Source organism: Rhipicephalus microplus, chromosome X, assembly GCF_043290135.1.
Source record: "Rhipicephalus microplus isolate Deutch F79 chromosome X, USDA_Rmic, whole genome shotgun sequence".
Lineage (NCBI taxonomy): Eukaryota > Metazoa > Arthropoda > Arachnida > Ixodida > Ixodidae > Rhipicephalus > Rhipicephalus microplus.
The window spans coordinates 198,967,034-198,991,967 of record NC_134710.1 but is presented as its reverse complement, the minus strand read 5'-3'; the positions used below and the strand labels follow the sequence as shown (position 1 = coordinate 198,991,967).

At 43.0% G+C, this 24,934-nt stretch overlaps 1 protein-coding gene and 1 long non-coding RNA gene across 2 annotated transcripts in view; one reads left to right on the top strand and one right to left on the bottom strand.

The window, feature by feature from the left end:
* The window catches only part of LOC142775926 (uncharacterized), a 34,470-nt gene extending 19,576 nt beyond the window's left edge, over window positions 1–14,894 (top strand). Inside the window, exons 2-3 of the long non-coding RNA XR_012887153.1 lie at window positions 6,099–6,273; window positions 14,831–14,894. This is a non-coding gene — a long non-coding RNA (uncharacterized LOC142775926). The remainder of the gene's footprint in view (window positions 1–6,098; window positions 6,274–14,830) is intronic.
* Window positions 1–24,934, bottom strand: part of LOC142775925 (neuronal cell adhesion molecule-like) — a 935,753-nt gene that overhangs the window by 148,310 nt on the left and 762,509 nt on the right. The window contains exon 5 of the mRNA XM_075878461.1: window positions 6,054–6,257. Within this exon, the coding sequence (XP_075734576.1) occupies window positions 6,054–6,257 (204 nt within the window). The remainder of the gene's footprint in view (window positions 1–6,053; window positions 6,258–24,934) is intronic.

Below are 24,934 nucleotides of genomic sequence, written 5' to 3'. Positions count from 1 at the left end.
CTTTGGCAGAGACTGCGAAAAGCATAACACAGCGGAGTACTCAACATTGAACTATTCATACTAAGAAATGCGTGGTACACTGCAGCCTAAATGAGAGGCACACGCTTCTGTTTTTTCTTGCTTAAGTGACGTGGATCAGTGCACTTTTGTCAGAGCAAAGGTTGCTCGTAACCTTGATCTAGTGTATAATTTTATGTTCCAGATACATTTCATTTGATTAAGGCTGTGGGTGATTCAACTGTCAAAATTTCCGCCTCGTGTGCACTTCACCACAATTGAATGTGTCCTGTGCAATGGTGTTTCAAAGTGCAAGTTCGTAAGCGCAGGTAAGCCCGCAGGTTCAACTAAATTCTTAAAACATCGCACTAGTATAAAATTGATGAGTAAACTTGACTTTGGCCACACAGATAGAATTTAACTACAGATCGTCTTATCTTTGCGCACACAGCGATGCAGTCACCTTGCCTTCTTAGTGAGGGTTCGTGGACAAACCCGCTAATCAAGCATACAAATATATCTTCGTTGCAGTCATTCGTGCGTCACAAAACTTATAGTATGCCCAAAGTAGTCGTTCAAGTCTTCGAGTTCCACTTTCGAGATGAGTCGGGTGTTGATCGCGGCTTCCTCGCTCATCAAAATAAGTCGGTCAACGCACATTGCAGAGAGTTACTTTGTATTTGTATCGCTGTTTAGCATAGGCGTCCGATTTCTCGGTGTGCACGCTCAAGCAAGCCAACCACGCCTCACCCATAGATGCAGCAGCTTCAGTAATTGTAAATCTCTCGCCTCCTAAGGCCAAATGAAATTAAAGCGAGAGCAGCGTGCCCGCAGTGACTTGTGTGCACCTCTTGGAACCACTTGTATACTTCAAAATGGTGGCCACACGGTTGCCAGCACAGTTGGCGCACTTTTCGCTACCCCAAACACCAACCTGACGTCACGCGAATACAACCTATATAGAACACTCAAGCTGTAAAAAATGTGTGTTTGGAAATTAGTCACAATAAAACAACAAAAAATAAGGCCGCTTCATGTTTGTGTATGCTGAGTAAACAGCGGAGCTCGCAAGCAAGTACGGCCTGCTAGAGAACACAGATATACTTCATTGATTTGATTGATATGTGGGGTTTAACGTCCCAAAACCAAGATACACTTCTTTGTCAATTTATCTTTTTCCTATTCTTCCTTTCATCTTTCATTCTTTATCTTCTGCTACATCTTGCTATCTTTCTTTGTCTATATTATTTTCCTCTCTCCATGTTTTCCTTTTCCTGACCAATACTTCATTTCTCCTCACCATCACTTCTCTTTCTAAACCCTTTCTATAATATACTCTACATTGTTATGCTGTAGTTTAGTCTTTCACCTCCTCCCATCTATATCACAGTCCCCCTCGCCTTCACTTTTCTTTCTCAACCCTTGCTATGTAATATACCGAACAAGGTTATGCTTTAGTTTACCTCCTCACTTTCTCATTTTATTTTCCCTCTTCCTTAACCTATCACAGTCCTCATCACCATCACTTCTCTTTCTCAACCCTTGTTACTGTATACTGTACATGGTTATGTGGTTGTTTACCCTCTCACGTCCTCATCTTAATTTCTCCCCCCCCCCCACCCTTTCACAGTCCGCCTCACCTACCCTTTTTTCTCAGCCCTTGGTGTGCTATACTGTGCATATGTAAACTGTGTTTTACCCTCTCATTTCCTCATTTTCTGTGCCCTCCACCACAGTTTAAATAAAATACTCATCACCATCCCTTCTCTTTCTCAACCATCTCTACCATACACTGTACATGGTTATGCTGTCGTTTACCTTCTCACCCCCTCAAATTCTTTCCTTCCACTCCACCCTATCACAATGCTCCTCGCGATTACTTTTCTTTCTCAACCCTTGCTGAACTATATGGTAGTGATCATGCTGTTTTTCACCCTCTCACATCCTCATTTTCCTTTCTATTTCACTGTGTCACAGTCCGCCTCACCTTCACTTCTCTTTGGCAACCTTTGCTAGGCTATACTGTACATGGTTATGCTGTGGTTTACCCTCTCACCTCCACATTTTTTCCCTGCACCCTAACCTATCAAAGTCCTCCTCACCGTCACTTCTTTTTCTCAATCCTCACATTGATATACGGCACATGGTTATGCTCTGGTTTACCCTCTCAACTCATCAATTTCCTTTCTCTACACCCCACCTTATCCCAGTCCTCGCCACTTTCACTTCCCTTTCACAGCCGCTTTTGCATATACTATTCAAGAAGGTCCTATCCTGAAGGTTGATTGGTAAAAAAAAAAAAAAAAAAAAACGACAGGCCTTTGCGCAACGCGCAGCACAGTCACAGTGAAAGCTGGATGAGCGGCCTTGGAGATCATTATTCACTCTCTCAGTAACTGCTATAAGCGCATTAGCAGAGTACCACTACGCTATAAATGATGAGCTACCGCGGTAGACAAGTTAGTCGCTAAGGAATGAATAGGCTGCTGACCTGCACGTCGCGGATGGAATTCCGGCTGTGGAAGCTACATTTACGATGAAGGCGAAAATGCTATAGGTCAGGGTGCTCAGATTTGGCGCACGTTACAGAACCCCAGGTGGTTGAAATTTCTAGGGCACTTCACTACAGCGGCTCTCGAAATCGTATGGCGGTTTTGTGGCGTCAAAGTCTCTAAATCAACCAATCCATAAATCATCAAAAATTTTGTGTAGGTGGAATACATATACTATGTCATCCTTCGTAATTCTTCAAAGCAGCGTGGTACCCACTTCACACTTGCAAACAGTTTTGTGTAATTTTTTGATGATGTGGCTTACGACGATGAATAATAATTCCTGGAGCACGATTAATGGGTGGGAAAGTTCTGCGACCCACTCTTTATGCAAATCGCATTTCAGACCTCTGATTGTTCTTTTGCTTTTCTAAAACGCTTTTATTACTCTATTAACGTGATTCATCCCCCAACATCAAGCCTGCCTATGAGGTCAGTTTGCAACAGTGTCAAGCGCCACCGTGGCTCAGTTGTATAACACAGGGCTGAGACGCAGGGAACTCGTGTTCGAGTGCCATCGTGACCCTTGTGTTCTATTTTCTCTTTTTTTCTCATTTCCCGTGATAGCGGACACCTGTGGCAGCGGCGGCGGACAACTACTGCGCATGCGACCCTTGTTGTGATCTCATAACAGCTTTCGCTGTAATACTCATCGTAACTGCCCTTTCCCACTTTCTCGCTGTATATGCTATTCGTGAATTTGCTAAGAGTAGTTTGGCTCGAACACTGTCTATATGGCTCACAAATCATACTACGAGCAAGGCTATGCAATTCTTTGCATTGTCCCCTATTCCTTTCCTTCCTCCCCACCCTCACATTCTTTTCCCACCCCTTATTCTGCTAAAGTATGTAGGAGTACTGTAGGCTTAGAGCGGCTCGGCGCAAACATGCTTTCTGTGGCACTTACACTGCTTACCCGCCGAGGTTACTGCCTACGACATAGGCCTATGTCCGAGGTCAAAAAGATCCTCTGTTCAGAAACAGTCTATCATATGCGCGCAATGAACCCTAAAAATGGGGCGAAGCATCATACTGTATACCGCGAATCATCCGCGAAATGTTTCGCGGTCTCAGCTCCGGCTTGGCCTGTCGACGTTGCCGTATTGATACGGCTTCTTGAGTCGGACTGGCAGCGTTGCCACTGACCCGCTTGATGGAGCGCCTTATGTTTCCTTCCTTTTATGACAACGTCACAAGTTCGGGGATTACAGTACGTACCTATTCGCAATGCCCGTGGGTTATAGGTGGCGCGCCGTGCAATCCAAGATGGCTGCCGAAGAATGATCGACCCGTGATCTCGCATAGGAAAAGATACGACGCTTCCTTACCGGTTCACGAGGACACTCATTACTCTCTTACAAACATTTTTTTTCTTGATATGCGTATGGCTGCCTAGCTCTTATGTTTTTATTGACTGACATTTTTTTAACGACTTCATAACTGGTATTGGTAAATGGTATTTGCCTCGTAAGTAGCTTCAGATACCAGCAGAGATTTCGGTAGTTTATTGAGGGCTTACAAAAAACAGGAGTTGATGACGTCTCAAAGAAAGTGTCTGGAAGCCTAGATGATTACAATATTCGCATGGCGCAGTTTTCAGGCATTCAAAGAATTATTTGGTATATGGTATTTTCTAATGCAGCGCGCACGTTGTCGAATATACAGGCAGGAAAGAAGGGGCAAGCAAGACTTTGCCAAAACCCAAGAGCGTGCAGCACATGCCGCTGTGATGGGTCGTGAAATATTCCTCGTGTTGGTGAAGAAACACATCCAGCGGAAAGCAGGTGCTGCTGTGAACAGCTCCGTAACATCTTTTAGTCACGCGTGGCAAGTATAACTCACAAGCAATGAGCGAAATGGTCACTTTCCTAACCGCCTTCTCTGCATACAGAGGCCTATACACACTGATTGATTGATTTGTGGGGTTTAACGTCCCAAAACGACTATTTGATTATGAGAGACGCCGTAGTGTAGGGCTCCGGAAATTTTGACCACCTGTGGTTCTTTAACGTGCATCCAAATCTGAGTACACGGGCCTAAAACATTTCCGCCTCCGAGGCCCATACACTCTCTCCAGAGAGCTGTCACACAGCAGATCTTTCATCATGCAGTAGACCTTTGCTCTTATTCGATATCTGGTATAAAACAACAGTGACATTTGGATCAGACGCGCTTCTTACCATGACGTGTCGTCACATGCCGGGCATTGCCCCGTTTCAACGCTAGCGCACCGGAAGTTGGAGAAAGTGATCGCTTCTTATGATGCACGCGTGACATAGCTTTGCTCTTTCATCCCTCCCTGTGTAGCTCTTTGCGTGTTCGCGAGAATCAAAGAGAGAAAGCACCTAAAACGTGATATAAAGCCTTGTAACTGTGCTGATTTTCGGCAGATTATGAAGATTTGTTTTCACGTAAATTGATTCCCGACGCAGTATTCTTAGATACTTTACGGAGTAACTCTGGGGTGCTAGAGGAGAGGTATGTAATTTCCAAAGCACATCTCAACCCGTCGTCTAATTAGTGGAGCCCCAAATCCTTCACATCAAAGCCAGTGCAGATTGCAATAGCACAATATTTTGATGCACAGCGTTGATCATATCAACCCCAGCGTACACCTAGAAACGCAGTGCGCATGTGCTGGTAATTTCAATCCCGTAGTGTGTGCTCCTAATTTTTATCTGGAGGACAACGTCAAAAAAAACCTTTCGGTGGTGCCAACGCTGCCTAGAGACGCTGGCTTGACATGGGCTTAGCTTGAAGATCAGATTCATGAAAATATGGTTTTTTCTGGGTTCGTAGATAGGGGAGTAGAGCTCTTGCTTCAAAACACAGCTTAAAAAAAACAAGTTCAGTTGTTGAAATGAGGGCTTCAGTGACAATCTTTATTAGACAATTTCTCATATTTCACCATACGTCACTGAAGCCACTCACTCGCAAAAAACTTAGAAGGATACGATACATTTTTAACGCAATATGTGCGCGGACGTTCTTTTATTGTAGTATGATCTACCTAGATTATTTTGTGCAAACTGAAATTTAAATAAATTGGTGCTTTCCCATTTCGCATACACTGAAATGTGGTTGTCGTCGCCGGATCGAATTCAAACAAGCGCCACCATGCTTAGCAGCGCTTCACCATAGATACTAGGCCAACATGATGAATAAAGCTGCACGTAAGTTCGTTTTATGAGTGTAACTAATGAAGCCTTCAACCGTCATTATAGCTTGGTAACTGATATGGCCTATAGTCCGCATAATTGCTGTTCTGCTTAGTTCTTTGGCAGTCATAGCTTGGCAAACATCACTCACGCCTGATTCTGAAAGTGTGACGAAAGTCTTTAACGAGCATATTTGATAAACTTCAATTGGAAATACGCATGTGAACGTCCGAGGTCAGCGGCAGAGGCAAAATGGCAAGAATGCCAAAGTGACAAACGTACACTTAGCACCATCGGTATAAGTGAAACGTATCATGAATGCATGCGCATTGTCGTGCAAACTTACAGTTGAGGTCAACAGTGACAGATGATTTGATTGGCTGGTTCCCAGTGCCACTGGCAGCAGCGCAAGTGACCTCTGTCTGAAAATGACTGCGCTCCAGTCGCTGAAGCTCGATCCACGACAGCGTCTTGTCACCTTGAAGCTGCGTCACGGCGTGGTTCATCGCCGAGTGGCCAACGTGCCACGTGATAGTCGGAGATGGATGGCCTGCGAGCAATGACAGGTGACGGCTTCATCATTTATTTATGGCATTTTTGCTGTCAGGGGCATCTAGGAGAGAAAAATGCCTCGACTGCAGACTGCTCTTCTCATCTCAGTTAGGAAAAATTAAATATGAAAGAATATATAGCTGCTGGACTATACTGAGAAATTGATCGTCATATCTCTTGTAATCGTTCCAACCAACCAATAAAAATAAACAAGAAAAGTAATACTGTAATGCACGTAGACAAAAGTGGGGTTTTGACTGGCCACGCCAGTGAAAGAAGAGAAAGACAAGAACGCTTTGACCGAAGCAGAGCTTCGTGAATTGTTCCAGCATTGTTAAAGTGACTTGTTTTACTTATGGTGCAAACGTTTTTATTGTTTACTTGTTCCTACCTTGGTTGTTCTGCTTCAAGAAGCAGTGACAAGCACCAGCTCAGTAGCGATAACGTATTCTGATTATTTTGTGGATGTGTCTGTTGCCGGTCTGTATCCAGAAATTTTTTTCGAATGCGAGGGGAGGGGGGCACTTGCTGAAAGTGCTAGTATTTCACAATACCTAATATTGCGAATTATATCAATAGTCTCGGGTGGTTCTTTCCCGTTCCCACTGCCGCCGCCGTCATTCAGGTATATGTATATGTAGCATGTACATATATATTCGGGGAAGGATGCGCTAGCCTCCTCTTTCTGCGGAGCCAACATTGCCTTTCCGGCCATGGTCGTCTGCGTGCGCCTTTTGCCCCCACAGCAGGCGGGGCCTTCTACTGACTGTGCTCTCAAAAAAAAAAAAACGATGCCCAGAGTGTACCTATAGCGACCGTGTTCTCTTACACCAGCGTTTTGTAGAAATATGTGAGATCAAATTTTAATGAGTTGACTGTCAGACTCACTTTGTATACCATTGGAATTTGTTGCTATCATATTCATTTCTTCACTTTTTCGGTGAAACTGATTTCGTGCAATCATCCCTGCCACAGTCTCGAAGTGCACTTGAAAAATGCGCACGAGTATGCATAGCCACCGACAAAGTTTCTTGAGACACAGCTAGGTATCTAGCGGCTATGCACGTTTTGTAGGTTCAGTACCGTTTGTCATCATGTTATTCGCGTTCATTTGTATCTGTGATTACGTTACGTGCGTCATTTGTGCGTGAGAAACGCTGGGTGCATTTCTAACTGCTTGCCATTCTTCGTGTGACCTTCCAATTTGTTGGTATTGCGTTCATTTTTCGCCTTTGCGGCAAAGTTGTCAGTTTTTTATTGTTTTCAGTAAGAATCGTTCCTCCACCAAAAGTTTGGGAAATAAGGGTGAGGGAGATCCTAGGTCTGTTCCCTAGCTACGGGCCTGCCTGGTTGAGGTCGGTGGGAGCTAAACATGAAGTTATATATTCACCAGCATCTTGTGTACATTTAGCGTGCACCAAAAGTGAACGATGTAGTTTTAATCAGCGGTTGCAGTCATTTTGACCTCCTCTGTATTTTCTGCCTACTGTACAGAAACTCGCTATTACTTCTTTGTTTATTTTTAGGAGGCGAAAGAACCTAGAGATGCTCAACAGTGAGCGGTGTTTTCTGTCGTCCTGAACCGTTTGCTTGCGCGAAACCACACGATTTACATGAAAGAAGGGTAATTTTAACGAGAGCGTTATTCTTTGGTAGACACAGCGAAATGGACCATCATTTAGGAAAAACATACGATATAATTGTTGTATATGTTTGCATTGTAGCAATTAGAACTTATACTGGACTGAATTTAAGTAGACGAGAAATCACCCTTTCCGTCCGTGGTAGCTGAATCCTCAATATTCAAATTGCGTATCCGATGCTCTCAATTCAGCTATGCGCTCCCACTTCCACTTTGTTGGGTCTTTCTGTATGTGTCATACCTGAGAGTGTTAGCAAGAATAGCTCGTAGCCAAGCTGACTAGTGTGGCAGAAGGTGTCACGTGGCAAGTGAACTTAAGCGCGAGGTGACAGCGGACTTTAAAGGCTCGCAGAACACATACAGAAATACTTCACAAAGTCAACGGGCAAGCGCCTTCTATAGTCAATAACATTACAAAGCATCGGGCGCATAATTCAGGCGTTGGGTGTTAGCCCCCCACCAATAGAAAGCCTGATTTTTTGTCCGTGCACTTTAATTTATTTCAATTTTAGTCGTAAGTATACCACAGTTATAACCTATAGGTTTACCGGGGATACCAAACTTTACCGCTTTTTCTGGCTTCTGTGCTGCGAGAAATAAACATTCTGCAGTAATCACGTGGTACCCGAATGCAGTCTCTCAAATAATACGGTTATTATACGACTGAATGAATCGGCGTAAGTGTTAATGCACGATTACCCTTAACCGTAGAGTGTTAGTGCTAGCTGAGTCTATAGTATCACTGATCGCCAGAGTACTAAATAACAAAAAAAAGATCTTCGACTTATGCAAGAGAAACTCAAGGAACCTAAACCATGTCTTCATTTCATTTTATAAAAATGTCATTTTATTCATTCACTTTATAAAATTTTTTACAAATTCATTTTATAAAAGGATAGATTAACGTTCTTTTTTTACTAAAATCGCAAATAATCAGCGCCCACCTTCGACGATCAGAGACACCACACTTGAACGTATCCGCCATTTAAATTCCTCCCAGGCACTTTTACACACGCTTTATCTGATGCATGTAAAGTCAATGTTCTTCAGTGAGCATGCTATTCCAATCGAAAAACGACAACTATTCACAAATAATAGACCAGGTGTTTTACGTAACTACCATCAAAAATTTACATAAAAGAAAGTGGTTGGCCGCAACTGAACAAAAGCAAAAACACGTGACTTGCCATGTGGGGCTCGAGTGAGTAATTTTAAAGTTGTGCTTAGCTAATAATCTCACATCGATTGGCCATCATTATTCCTAATGACATAAGTTTTAAGTGCGTTTCATAACATTGTATACGGCAATCCAAACCGACCAACCAAATTATTTTTGGCAACCTATATATGCTACATGGTGATTTTTTCTGCCGTTAAAAAACGCCCATGAACTTTATGTTAGTACTTCAAGTTTGTTGCTTCCTGTTAAAAAAACTGTAGAGACGAATAATAACGTTCAACTTCTACTCTATAGAGCAGTGTCTATGGCGTTTTAGCTATTGCTACTTTTGTCAGTGTATTTCGTGCTGGAAACATTTTTAGTAGGCAAAACTGCTGTAAAGATTATTTTCGATTCCCTGTCGTAGAGAGAATGCTTCGAACTCCGCGCTGCAGTCAAATAATCGGGCTTTTAAGAGCTTAACCGCTTTCATCAACACAAGTCGTTGTTTACTAGCTTTAAATTACCCTACTATATGCTCTGAGCCCACAATCACAGCGTAAAGAAACTTTGCTATGCCATTCGCGGCTGAGTATAACGTTTCTGCTATATCAATATATTTTGCTCTCGCTTTCCTACGTTTAGTATCACTCCCTCAAATGCACCCCGACTAACAGTGGCAAGATTTCGCACTTGATTTGTGGTGGCCTATGCGGCTCGCAAGTGTTTGTTTCAACCACCCTCACACCACTTCTCAATATAAAAATAGAACTAACGAAGTAGTCGTGGTCATCATTTTCTGCTAATGGCTATTTCTTTTCAGTCGTGATCAGAATGAAATGAAAATGAAAAAGAACTAAGCACAGAGTAGCAAACCAGATACTGCAGTCCACCCAAACTATTCGCCTCTCTATCTTTCCCTGGAAGTGCCAGAAAGAGAACCAACTTCAGCGCCAAATGTAAATAATGGATTGTTTCAACAACCTTTCTCTAAAAGGCAGCAGATACGGTATTTCGATTGCTACTGTTGATAAGGTGGTTGACAGCAAGCTGCAACGCTACGCTGCACCTATGATTTATCTACACTATTTATGTTTCTCGCGAAATGCTAGAGGCCTGTGTACGGTGCCATTTCGATGCACGTTGACACCAGGTAGGGAAAATTTTCTGAGCTCTCCACCACGGCGTGCCTTTAATCATGTCATGATTTTTGGACGTAAAAACCCAGGTATAATAATAATAATAATAATAATAATAATAATAATAATAATAATAATAATAATAATAATAATAATAATAATAATAATAATAATAATAATAATAATAATTATTATTATTATTATTATTATTATTATTATTATTATTATTATTATTATTATTATTATTATTATTATTTACATTTCCCAGTTCACTGTCTTCTGGGCCCTCTTTTCAGATCTATATGCTCCTTTTAAAGTTTAATTTTTTTAGTTTATTAAAACCAACGCAGTTTCCGTAAAGGCGCGTTGCGTATGCGAGAACATAACATTTCGCATGAGGGCGACACTACCACCGCTGAAATAGAGCTTTTTGAAACACTATCGCCTTTAATCAATCACTTGCTTTATACTAAGCCCGCTACGATGGCACTTACTGATACTTATTATATATTCCACCACCACGGATGCCCTTACCATTTGACGTTCTTCCTCTTCTACATGCCTCTCAACCTGTAGATGCCTCAGCACACATTAGTTAGTGTTCAATTATAGTAGAAAATGCTTACAAATGTGCTATCTCCTTTCACCAACTATCTGTCGGTCATGCTGACGAAGGACAAAGCGAATGCGCAGTGGGTTCCTGAGGTACCTTTGCAGCCATCACGTTCAAAGACGGTGGTAAACTGATCCTACCTTCAAGCGCTGGCGTAGCTTCTTGTCTTTTATATTAACCGTAATACATAAATTATGTATGTACAATTATCCTTTAAATTTGCCTACATTCTTGCAGCACTATCATCACGCAGCTTATTAGGTACGGTGATGAAAGAAAATGTGAGCTGATTGAATGTCACAAGGGAACGAAATTTATAGAGACCGTATAGTTGAGATGTACGCACATTCGCTGGTAAATGCGTATGCGCAAGTACACCAAAATGCATTAATGCTGCAAGTTAACGTTGTACAAGTAACACATTAGGGTACGTAGAGGGTGCTCCCTTTCTGAAATTCTCACTACAGAGTGTTTTAAGCTCCTTAGTCATCACATGAGGATTCCGACTGCCCAGCTAAGAAACCTGCTTTATCAGTGTTTCTGTACTTGCAACGTTAGCTTTTCGAGAAAGGCATGCAATGTGGCATTTTGCACCATAGCTTCTTTTCTGCTGTCGCGCAGAGAATTGCAACACTTGCAAAACAAGGCTGCAGAGCCTACATAAAGCATGCATGAAATAACTCGTACATGCAGTCTAATAGTGTATGAGTACAAACGTCTAGAATCAAAGTGGGAAGAAACTGAGAATGTATGTTTCTTTTTTTTGTGTTATCCCTGTGTGCTATTTATATGTGCGCATGTGTGCTGCCCATCTTTCTCTGTACTATACTTTCAATCCTCTTCATCCATTTACCCTGTGCAGGGTAGCATACCGGTTACGCCAAACTGGTTAACATCCCTGCCTTTCCTTTCACTCATTTTCTTTCCTTCCTCAGATATGGTTTCTTTGGTGACCAAGTAATGTTGCGGTAATTTGTGAAAAAATAAGTATAAACTAATGATATCATTGCTTCAAGAAAGAAAGTATCAGTTGTTCGCCGTTCAAGCTCATGCGGTAGTGAAAGTCACGATTAGCTGTCCTCCACGTTTGCATGGCCTACCTTCAACGAATTAGGTGGGATTGCGCTGATCTATTCGTTTTCTTAAAACCTGCAGGTTTGTATTATCACCACTGATACGTTACGGTCGGCCGACGTGATCTTCGTACGTCCACAAACTGAACCTTTATTGAGGGCAATGGTGAGGTGTCTGCCTATGAGGAAGCTTTTCGAGTATCTCTTCCTCTTTTTTATACAATCGCATGTTCTTTTCGAAAAGACTGTTACTGTGTTTGTCGGCGATGGACGTGAACTAGCTCAGACGTGCTCCAGCCCGGACGAGTCTGTTGTAGGCCCGTGTGCTCAGATTTGGGTGCACGTTAAAGAACCCCAGGTGGTCTAAATTTCCGGAGCCCTCCACTACGGCGTCTCTCATAATCATATGGTGGTTTTGGGACGTTAAACTCCACAAATCAATCAATCAATCGGACGAGTCTGTGGCGGCCGCGTCCAAGAAGCAGACAGGCTCTTACAGCGACTCTGACAGTGACGGCGCTCATGTCTACTCGCGGAGTAGCATGGAGCGCTGCGACGAAGGCTTCAAGCTGGTAATGGGCCTCAAGATGAAGAGGCAAAACACCAGAACCACTTAATCATGAAGCGCGTTGAATGAAAGCCCGCAAAGGAAACCCGCGACAAACACCAATCCTTTTTTTTTTTTGTTCTTGCTGTCCAAGACGATCACATAAAGCACCACAAAAGGCAATCTGGAGGGACCGGTGCTGACTGAAATCACCGATCTCAGAGTGCGACCACGTAAGAACGTCTTGGTGATTGATGCTTCACATGCTTGCTGCACTGGATATCCTTCGCAACATCACAGAGCTGGATGAAATGAAAGTCAATTCCTGAATTCCCATGGACTGTAACATCGTCGCTGGTGTCGTCTACGACGTATATCGTGCAATTCCGTGCTTCGAATTCTATGTACTTTTCAAGGCAGACAATAAAGCCAGCATAAACGTGAACCTCAACCTGCTTGAAGATAGTGTTCGAGGACGACTATACCTTTGTGCGTATATAAGGCAACTTTTCACATCCTTTGCGAAGCCTCACCAGGATAGTATAGTGGTGATGACGCTTAACTGCGGACCCGAAGGATCCGGGATTGAATCCCGGCCACGGCAGCTGCATTCTTGAAAAGTTGAAAATGGTTGAGGCACGTGTCCCTAAATTTGGGTGAATGTTAAAGAACCTCAGGTGGCCGAAATTTCCTGAGCCCTTTTCTGCGGCGTTTCTCATAATCAGAAGGCAGTTTCGGGACGCTGAACCTAACATATCATTCTAAACTTCCATAGCGAAGCCGCTACAATGTCGCACCTGCACTCAGCGGAGTTAGTGAAAAGTCTATTCTAAAAAAAATCTTCTGAAATACACAAAGATGTGCGCATTTGCACATGTGTGGTTGTTCGCCAGTTTTTGATGAGTGCTCATTTTCACGCATGCACCAAGATGAAACCAAGCGATGGAATGCCAACTTGATAACTACACACGAGCTAGCCGAAGAGCTTGGCTAAAAGCTAGGACAAGTTGCATGCCACAAGGAACGCAATTTTTATGTATATAATTTTCAATCTGGCTTTCAATGAATATTAATTGTTGAACGTTAGCGCTTGTATGTGTGTGTTTGGGCGTGCCATTGTTTCATATTCATTATTTCTCCGCCACTCTTGACAATACTTCTATAGCGCATCAACAAGTTGAAAAATCCACCTTTACTTGAGACTAGTCGGTCATAGAAGCTCTGAAATTCACTCCTGTGATTACTGCGAAGTCGCTATTTTATAGCGTTCAACTTGTGTCCGCTGCGGTGGCGTAGCGGTTAAGATGCTCGGCTGCTGACCCGAAGGTCACGGGTTCAATCCCGACCGCAGCACTCACATTTTAATAGTGGTGAAATGGTGGAGGCGTTTGTACTGGGTGGTGCCAGGGCTCGTTACAGTACACCAGAGGGTCGAAACTGCAGGAGCCCTCCACTACGACGTCCCTCATAATCTTATAGTGGTTTTATAGTGTTCAGCCCTAGATATATCATTATTAGTGTTTCATTTGAACTGTGTTTCACGAAGCTTTGCCGAAAGAGTGCCGAAAATAAAAGGAAAGCAGCAATGTTGAAAACAAAAGCCGAGAGACCATTCAACTCATCATGAGGCTGCCAGAAAGCTGTGCCATCAACAACAAAATTCACGAAAGGAAGCCAATTCCTCCATATCTGCTAAGCCCTTTGAAAGTCCCGCTTCGCCACCAACCTTCGCACGCAGATAGTTGTCGCCCCGTACGCAGCTTAATGCCATAAAATGCTCGGTTGCCACGGATTCAGCTTGGCTAACATCAACAAAGGAGGCACAAAACGAAACGCCAAAAGAGACGTGGATGCAAGTGACGCATCTTGGCTTGCTTTGCTGAAGTCGCAGCCACACGCAAATTCACAGGGCACACCTGCCACAATAAAATCTGAAACTCAGATAGAGAAGCTGACGAAAGATGACAAATGAATATTCACAAAGTTTGGCTAATTTTTAGACACACTTCGTGGGTTTATCAGCAAACGAAAATCACCATACGTTCAGTTCTAGATTAAATACTTGAGGGTTCAAGTCCAGTACTTACAGAAATATGGTAAAAACTATGACCTTACTTTCATGTAGTAATGAAGTGTCTCAAGGGACCTGTCTCGGTTTTTACCGCGGAACATGCCACACTTCAGGTCCTGTATATTATACTTGTGCACCGTCAATGTACAAGTACATCTTTGTTTTCGGCGTGCATGGGACATAACCATGTCGCGTAACCTCACTCAAACAGTTCTTATCATCACACTTCCTCCTATTTATGTATATCTCTATCCCTTAGTCTCTTTCCACTTCACATGTGAACCTGGTTAACCTTGCTGTCTTTTCTTCTTTCCTTCTCCTTTACAGGGCCTCCAGCACAGCTTTGCTGCAAGCACGAAACTTGATTCATAAAGAGAAAGCTTTTATGGGTCGCGAGGCTTTGTGCCACGTGTACGAGTGTTGCATCCTAAAGCGTTTACTTTTCTTGTTTTCAAACAGACCGCCTCATTTTCTATCCGCGTTGTTATACTCAAAGAAATGCGCATTGTAACCGCATAAAAGTGTCTATTTATCAGGGGACGAAAGGATGCTCGCAGATATAATTGTGCAGCAAATGAACAAGTTTACTCTGTGTTGTTCTCCCTGCCCTTATTTCCAGATTACTGAATGACCACCCCCCCTCCACCGCCCTCATTTAAATTGAAGCTGAGAATTCTCGATTTTGACATCTGCATCGCTGGATTATAACGCCAAGAATAGTACCTTGTTTCAGTTGTGCTGTGACAGCTATTGTAGCCCTGTCCACGTCCTTGGTTGTATTAATAGCTGATGGAATGCAGGTGCGCAAGTCGGAACAAAAGCAGCAACCGGGAAAAGGCCCTCGAGATGAAAATTTTGTGCTTGTTCCAGCATGCATGTGGAATGGCAGAACCGCGAGGTTCAGTGATAGCACGAATGAACGAAATACTCGATAAGTGAAATAATCAAACCATGGAGCTGTGTCATGTCAAATGCAGTGCAAGGAGAAGAAAATATTCGTGTCCGCGTATTTTTTTCCCTTTCAGTCGCCTTGCTGCTTTCGTTGATCCTTTTGCACCTGCATTCCGACTGCTTTCCTTGGCATCTCACTCCGCGTCTACCAACGCAGTCTTTTTCGTGCCTGTAATTTAAGCCTCGAGAAAAAACTTCTCTTGCAGCTGTGAAGACCTGATGGCTGAAATGAAGTCCGCCCGCAGTGAGCTGCATGTGTTATGTAAAAACAAAGCAAAAGTAGAAGTGAAGAGATACTCTGAAGACAGAGCAGATCCGCCGGCGTCGGTCTGTTCGTCGTGGGTGGAACGGTAGGCAACGCGTTCCCAGCATGCATTGCACCGCCTGCGACGTCGAATTAGCAAATGCTAGAGGCAGAAATAAGGAAGAAGCTGACTGTGACATTCCGAGACCGTGGCGGAGCGTCGGCAGCCTCGCATTCCACTCCATAGTCGGAGGCCATTTCGCAGGCTTTAAGGCGACTCGGATTCCATCAGAGAGACGCCACTAAGGCCAGTGTTAACGCACAAATAAAACCGAAGGGGCGAAAATGGTGACAAGGCGCGCGGAGAGCAGAAGCACGAAACTCTATGAGAAGTACATACGGTTAAACATTTGTTCGAGGTCGCACAGCTCACATAGCGCTAACGCGCTTTTTTTTTTTTTGACACATAGATAAAACAATATGGGCCTATAACATTGACCAACTATGCTTTAAACGCATTCTGCATGCCACACAGAAGTGCTTTCTGGGCTTGTTAAGAAGTGAATATATTCCAGAATGAAACACAAAGCATTGTTGTGTACGCAATGAATCAATATAACACTGTATACACGTTGAATTTATTATTTTCAAATGATCTTCACCCATATAAGAGTGCCGTAACGCAGCCGTTAGAATATGACGCTGTTCAACTACTCGGCTACCATGACGTAGTATGAAACGACGCTGTGGGGACATAAGCGAAAGTAGAAGGATATATGGTTCTGTCTCTTGAGACCAAAACATGGAGCGTGAAAAACGAACGGAATAATTATTTTCAATCTAGAAATTTATTTCAATTACATGATTACATAAATATTTCAAATACATGATTTTCACGTTCCCTATATATCGATATTGTCACGGGATGGTGACGTGGACGAAGGGAGCACTCCAGGTCGAATATTAAACCGTTTATTAAAGGCCGAACTTGTGGCCACGTGAAAGGAGTCAGATTACAGCAAGACACTGGAACTGATAGCAGCGAGCTGAGCGTTCGCTGTCAATCGACTGATGAGTGCCGAAGTGTGTTGGCATTTATACACTTGCCATAGAATATTCTAGCGTTATCGCTAGCGGTGTTGTAGGTTACAGAATGATCTATAATGTTCACGAAGGGGGCGTAATCTTGACAAAATAATGTGCTGTCCAGAAGCTTCTCGATCACTGTGGGCGTGGTTTGCGCTGACAATTTCTGACAGTTAAGTGGGGCGAAAACAAAAACTTGTGGAGAAAATGCGGCATTATGATATCCGAAAACATGTTGAAAAAGCCATCTACCCCTACATCAATCCCAATGCATTGAGAGAGGACTGGGAGGCGGGCCTACTCAGCTGTCAGGACCTTGAGGCCCAAAAGGCCATGGTTCAACGAACGCGGGCGGCATTGCTTGCCAATGCAGGGATTATATCTAGTACTGTGAGGGGAGAAAGCAAATACGACCCCAACCCAGTCACCTTACCTCTCTGGAACTATTTATTGGTTATAAATTATTTTCACCACACCTTTGTGAGACAGTACATCACTTGAAGAAGGCACAAAGCTTGATCAAAGTAAGCAGTGTTTAATTTTTATTTTGTTGGTGACAGTGATATATTTTTTCCCGTTCTTTAACAACTAAAAAGGCAAATATTCTGTTCTGTACTGAAGAAGACACCGGCGAATACCAGGGCTCTTCTCAGTGATACGCTTTAGGCAAATCTGCGAGAGAACTACCTCAGTGGTGCACAACACAGCCGAAGAGATCTTTCGCCGTAAACTGGGTAAGCATGCACACGGAGTTTTTCTAATGGTGCCGTGATCTTCAAGGCTGGAGCCAACGTTAAACTTTTGATGGCCAGCACTGTTCAAAAATGAACAATTTTAGTACTTCACGTGACAGACTCGACAAACAGGATGGTGACAGCAACACACCCGCACGCGCACACCATAAGCCACAAATAGTGTTCTGGTTTATTTATATTAAACTGCAACTTTTTATTTACTGAATTTCTTACATTTCACAGTTGTCCTAATAGCTAAAATAAAAGCTACCAGAGAATTCCAAATTGTTTCGTTACAATAATTGTTAACTATTTTTGTTATATTGCAATTCTTACCTGGAACATTCTTCGTCGTATGTGTAACTAGTCATACTACATCAGTCTCACGCACGCTAGGACATTTAACAATGCATAACTTCGCAGACCGTGAAATTAATATAAGGGGTGGACAGTTTCAAAACCACTATATGAATATGAGAAACACCGTAGTAGAGGACTCTGGAAATTTCCACCTACTGGGGTTCTTTGACGTGTACCCAAATCTGAGCACACTGTCCTACAGCGGCATTTGTGCCGTCATTTTTTGTCTCCGTCCATTGCGTGCTAGTTATATGTCATGCACCTCTACGTATCGGGCTACTTATCGGGCTACTTATCGGGCTACTTATTGGCACACCTGTTTATCCCTTAATCATTTATGCAGCCGCCTTACCGTAAGTCCAACATCATGCGTGTCGCAGTAAGGAGATTCGCGCTGCACATCTTTTTCTTTTTTTTTTTTGCGTTTCAAAAACTTTGTACTATGTGGTTTGCCCCGGTCATTCATCTTCCGTTTTGTGGTGATATTATTGAAATAACTTTATTCAGGTTCAGAGAACACGCAGAGGAGACCCCGCGCTACCGGAATAGTCCCACATGCTGATTTTACAGATTGTTTAGAGCACAAAGGGAGACCAGAAAACAACCCTGAACTTGGCACAGTTCGTGAGCCGTTTCAAGTTGTACAGTATCTTTCATTAGTCTGCAAAGCTTGACCGGCTATTTAAAAAAAATTGACCATTTTGAATTGACCGTAATATTTTATAGTATTTTCGAGGAACAAACCTATAAGGCATCAAGTGGTCACCTTAGAAAGCGCCGATATAAGGGAAAAAGCTATACGTGCCACATGGCTTGTAGCGTCCAGAGGTCTGGTCTACAGGGAATAAAAACCTAACGTCAGAAAAGTAGAGAGTACTGCCTTCAGTAATTAACTAATTTTCAAATTCAAAGGAAGCCTTGTCAGAGATAAAAATGAGCCAATATATGTCAGCATGAAAAAAAAAAACATCCCACAACTTCAAAGTAGATACAAATCGTAATATCATGTCGCCACAGGTTTCTCAACAAACCAAATAAAAACTACCTGCTATTCTTTGCTGGCTCACCGAGTGTCTTCTCGCTGCGGTGGTGCTGTATTTTTTCTTTGTCAGTAACCTAACACTGCAGGAAAAAGAATTTCTCTCTTAATTGTCAAATGCCAAACATGCATATTGCGTGATTTTGTCTTTTTTTTTCTTATTGAGTGCAAATCAGCTTTTCTAAAATTTTTATTGCTCTTGGGGTATAAAGTTTCTGAAGCAGTATATATTCCAAAATTAGTAAGTCCGGAAGACTGCTTCTTACGGAAGCAGTCCGGAAGACTGCTTCTTTACGGGCTAGCCGTGAGACCCCCACCTTCGTCGCTGTAGTCGACGGGAAAACGCAATAATGGCTAAAGGGGTCAAATAATAATAATAATAATAATAATAATAATAATAATAATAATAATAATAATAATAATAATAATAATAATAATAATAATAATAATAATATACAATAACAATAATGCTACTAATTATATACAATAATAAACAATACAGTGAAAAAATTCGGGACCTCATGACAGCACACTAGGATATGATTATTAGGAACGCCATAGGGAAAGAGTCCGGAAATTTGAAGATCTAGTGTTCTTTAACGTGCACTGACATTGCGCAGTTCACACGCCTCTACCACGTCGCTTCCGCCGAAATGCGACCGCCGTGGACAACTTCGAACCCCAAACCAGCAGCCGAGCTCAATATAGCCACTCATCCAACGTGGTAGACTGATGCAGTAGCCATGGCAGCACTGTTGTAGCGTAAGCTTTGTTGGTACGGGATCACTTCTCTCTATGACTCACTTCGTCACACCCACACAAAGAGTAGCAGACGTGGGGTTGGTGAAAAAGACCTGCAATTGCTATAGTCAATAAGAATCAGCGAATGAAAATTTATGTATGAATAACGTGATAATATTATGTGCATTACTGAGCAGCTTGGTGATGCGCATAAAGCAATAAAAGCGCGCCTTATGAATGTGCGAGTGGTTTCCACACATTCTTATTTTCTACTATGAGATTTGGAGGGGTGCCACTGACTTGGTGAATAACGTGCTCCTCCGCGCATGCTTTTGTCGGCGTCCACTTTCTCCGTAAAGAGAAGCTGGCACCACAAGACATTAGTGTGTGTGTGGGGGGGGGGGGGAGGGCATGTTTTATGCTCTCGGCGTGTCGTTGACATATACAAACGTGCTGCTATGCCTTCCGGTGCACAAAACATACAGAACCTTCTATGCAACAGCTGCATGTCTTTGTTCACTACGAAGAAAGGTCCTCACCATAAAGAATGGTGCATTTGCTTTTTATCCACTCAAGTGCTTGGGTCCTAAGGTGTTTATTACACGTTCTATACGATCTATGACTAAGGAAATTTTTTTTGAAAAATAAATCTTTGCCCTCCTCTGGAGGAAGACCCCGCAGGTCGCGGGATCAAATCCCGGCTTCGGCGGCTGCATTTCCGATAGAGGCGGAAAGGTTGTAGGCCCGTGTGCTCAGATTTGGGTGCACGTTAAAAAACGTCAGGTGGTCGAAATTTCTGGAGCCTTCCACTTCAGCGTCTCTCATAATCATATGGTGGTTTCGAAAAGTTAAACCCCTCATATTAATTAATCAATCAATCTAGAGGGAGATCTTCAATGCGGAATCTGCAACGCCGTGCATTAATACGGAAGACCAGCAATAGCAAAGCGAAAAAAATGCGGCCAGAAAACTGTCCTGTTTAATGAAAATAGTGTTTGTGGTGCGTTGAGTTCCTTGTTGTGCCCGTGTCTGCACGCCACTTCTGCAGAATGAACACTTAGTTGTCAGCTGAGCTCTGTTAATATGGAAAGTAGGTTGGTATGTTTTTGCTTCAAGAAAAAATTATGATAATGAAGTGTTCACCTAGTTGACTCCTAACGGAATGAAACCGATGACGGAAAACCAATGCATCGAATCTGCATTCCTTTTTTTTATGGGATTTTTACCGAAGCTTCTTCCACGCTCTTCCCGGAGACGCGTGGTTTTACTGCTGTTTTCTTGTGCTTTTGAAAGGGTATAACTTGCCTTAAGGCAGAGCTCCTTGCTAGGAGAGGCAGTGTGATTGTATTTTGCCCTGGCATACCCGCGCCCCGGCGTTCCCAGTGGCCCATCAAAGCAATGTTCGCTGTTGTTTTTGGCGCTGTCCATCGGCAGCGTGAAGCCCAGCGTACAAGTGCATCTCTCGCTCTCTTTTTTTCTGGTTTCACATTCACTGCCATTTGTACATTTGTACCTTCACCTGTATTCTTTATTGTCCATTCGCTGTGTGGCCACTGGCCATATAGCTTATTTGTGGCTCGTCGGCTAGTACTTCCCAGAAGAACACTGATCCGTCTTGCATAGGTGGAGAGGAGTAAGAGGCTTTTTAGACGTTTGGATTTTGATATCCCGGCAGCTGGAAATCAGCCAAAACTAGGGAGGTGCATTATACAGCCGATGATATGCGCCGGGGTAAAGCCACAGATCTGGCTGACCTGGTAAAGTGCGGCTACAGGGTGTTTCAATGAGTATGACTAATATTATTGAAAGATTAGTAAAAATCTCTATTTGCTCGTTGTCACCACAGTTGCCTTTTCTGTAGTGGCAGGCAACTTAAGAGGGTTGAAGACATAATTTCTAACTGTATTTAAGAAAGTTAAATAATTACACTTTCAACTTAGTGGAGTTGTGCAAAGTTGAGTGAAAGTTAAGTGACACGGGAGCATTGAAGTCTTTTAAAAGAAAAACTCATTGCCGCTTTGAGATTTAGGAAAAGTGGCCTCTAGTATTACCTGCGAAATAATGAAATTCTCACAAATTCTGTGGTGAAGCCGAAGCCCGTAAGAGCGCTACTGCCTTATTCATTCGAGACGTCCGAAGTGAGGTAGCGTTGTTATACCGGGTGTTCAAAATTAAGCTTTATGATTTTTTTAAAATTAGGCGCTCGAAGGCACGTGAGAACCACTTGTGCAAATAAGTTAAGCGGCCAGGGGGACAGAAAGTTAGATGATAATTATCGCTGTCAGCAGCCCAATTAACTAAAATTTAATAATTAACTTTTTACTGGCTGCGGTAAGTTGGCATGTTTATATTGAAAAAATGTAGGCAGTGGTGTTTGTACACAGTTTCAGTTGGAAGATTTTTTCTAGCACGCCTGTGTTCCGAGATATCCGGCTCCAAAGTTTAATTGTCTTTCGCACGATTACGCATGCAAGAGGGTGAGGGTCCGCGCAAAGCTCCTCCCTAAAGTGACGCATCTGTTGCGTGTGGTGTTTAGTGTGTGAAGAGGGTGGAAGCGTAGGCATAGGTGATAGCAATTACCCTTGCCCTCTTCGGCCGGCGAAATCAAAATGTGACAGCGCGGTGCGCCATGAGCCTTACGCATGATCCTGATGAACGCGATAACAGGAGACCATTTTTCGCGACGTTTTTTCGTGACTTTAGATCACACTGAGACATCTTCTTGTGAACGCGTTAGCAGGACCGTCCTGCACTAGGGTGCCTCCGGTTAGAGCACAGCGTCTCTGCATTGAAGGTCTACCAAGGAAATCCACGTGGAGTCCTTTCGAGCTAATATGGCTGCTTCTGGCGTGAGGTATTCTACCAAAGTAAAAGTAGACGTGGTGCTTGCAATGGCTGAAATGAATGGCAACGCTTCGTTAGCAATGGAGCTTTACGCGTCTCGCCACCCACACCGTCCCCTTCCAACAAGGCCCACTTTCACAAACCTGTTTCGACGCTTCTGCACAACAGGCTCTGTCCACCTTCCGAGACGGACCAGGAAGGCAATCGTCGATGAAGACTTTGAAATCGACGTTGTCGCGTGCGTAACCTCGATGCCAGAGCTCAGCATCCGACAGATTGCCGATCAGTGCGGTCGCAGCATCGGAACAGTCACAAATGTTTTAAGAAAGCACAAGTTCCATCCATATCACGTTTACCTTCATCAGGACCTAAATGAGGCGGACTTTGAAAGGCGAGTTGACTTCTGCAATTGGGGCCTCATCAAAACTGATCAAGAAAATGACTTTTTGCACAGAATAATTTGGACTGATGAAGCTCGGTTTTGCCGAAATGGAAGTGTTAATCTTCACAACGCCCATTATTGGGCACAAGAAAACCCACACTGGCTGAGGCAGCACAAGCATCAAGTTCGCTGGAGTGTGAATGTGTGGTGCGGCATACTCGGGGACAGGATCATCGGACCTCACTTTTTTGAGGACAACTTGAACGGAAAGATGTACACAGAAGAAATATTAGGTGTTGTCATTGATGATCTTGTCTGCAGTCTTTCCCTGAATGACCTGCGCCAAGTATGGTTTCAGCACGATGGAGCACCACCACATTTTTCTACCAGGGCGAAGAACTGGTTGGACAGACGTTTTCCACAACAGTGGATTGGGCGCGCAGGAGCGATGTTTTGGCCACCAAGATCACCTGACCTTTCTCCGCTCGACTTTTTCCTTTGGGGCTACGTTAAAGATCGAGTTTACGTAACAGAGCCCAGCGATGTTAATGACATGAAGGACAGGATAACATCTGCCTGTGCGAGTATTCCTGCAGAAGTACTGCGCCGAGTCATCGAGTCGACGCGACAGCGGTTCATGCTTTGCGTTGCTGCCGAAGGCAGGCATTTTGAACACTTTTTGGGGCATTGACGTCTTGAGAGGTGAAGAGTTTCGATGAGATTTGTGCATGACCGAAATATGCTTATGTAGCAGCAGGAAATATGCGTTAGCAAGGATAAAACTGTTTCAGTTATTATTGGTGGAGTTGTTGCTCTTGTTTCAATAAAAGTTACAGTACTCGGACATCAGCAGTCACGCTATTCGCGTAGCCCAGGCAACGACCACGCATGCTTCTCTAGTGATTATTACGCACGCGCACTGGCATCCAGATTCTCCGCTCGCACCATTATCTCGGCATGGTATCTGCCACTATCGTTAGAGGCTCTGCAGTTGCGTGTTACGACACTGGTTGCAAGCGTTCTTCGATTTTTGATTTCGACGGCCGAAGAGGGCAAGGGTAATTGCTATCACCTATGCCTACGCTTCCACCCTCTTCACACACTAAACACCACACGCAACAGATGCGTCACTTTAGGGAGGAGCTTTGCGCGGACCCTCACCCTCTTGCATGCGTAATCGTGCGAAAGACAATTAAACTTTGGAGCCGGATATCTCGGAACACAGGCGTGCTAGAAAAAATCTTCCAACTGAAACTGTGTACAAACACCACTGCCTACATTTTTTCAATATAAACATGCCAACTTACCGCAGCCAGTAAAAAGTTAATTATTAAATTTTAGTTAATTGGGCTGCTGACAGCGATAATTATCATCTAACTTTCTGTCCCCCTGGCCGCTTAACTTATTTGCACAAGTGGTTCTCACGTGCCTTCGAGCGCCTAATTTTAAAAAAATCATAAAGCTTAATTTTGAACACCCGGTATGAACCATCAACCGATTTCGTTGAGTGGGTGTGTGTGCTGCACTTGCAATTATCGCACGCATGATGCACATACGTTAAAGAAATGGGAAGAACTGCAACCCTGTAAACGCTGTTTTGAACAGTGACGTCATTTTATTCGTCTGCTTGTTGTGCTCATCAGCCATTTGGTTTCGGTTTCGCCACAATTCAATTTTAATTTCGCAATTATTGCTACAGGCCGCTTTTATGAAATCTGCAAACGGCAGTAGTTCTTCGCACAAATGACTCAAATTATCCCATTTGACTTAGCTGCCTAACTCTCCTAGTTTAAAAGTTAATTACTCAACTTTTCTAAATCCTGCTTTAGGTGAAGTCTTCAACCCTCCTAAGATGTCCACCACTACAGAAAAAGAACTGTGATAACAGTAAGAAGATATATATATATATATATATATATATATATATATATATATATATATATATATATATATATATATATATATATATATATACATATATACATATATATAAATATATATATATGTATATACATATATATATATAAATAAATATATATATATATGTATA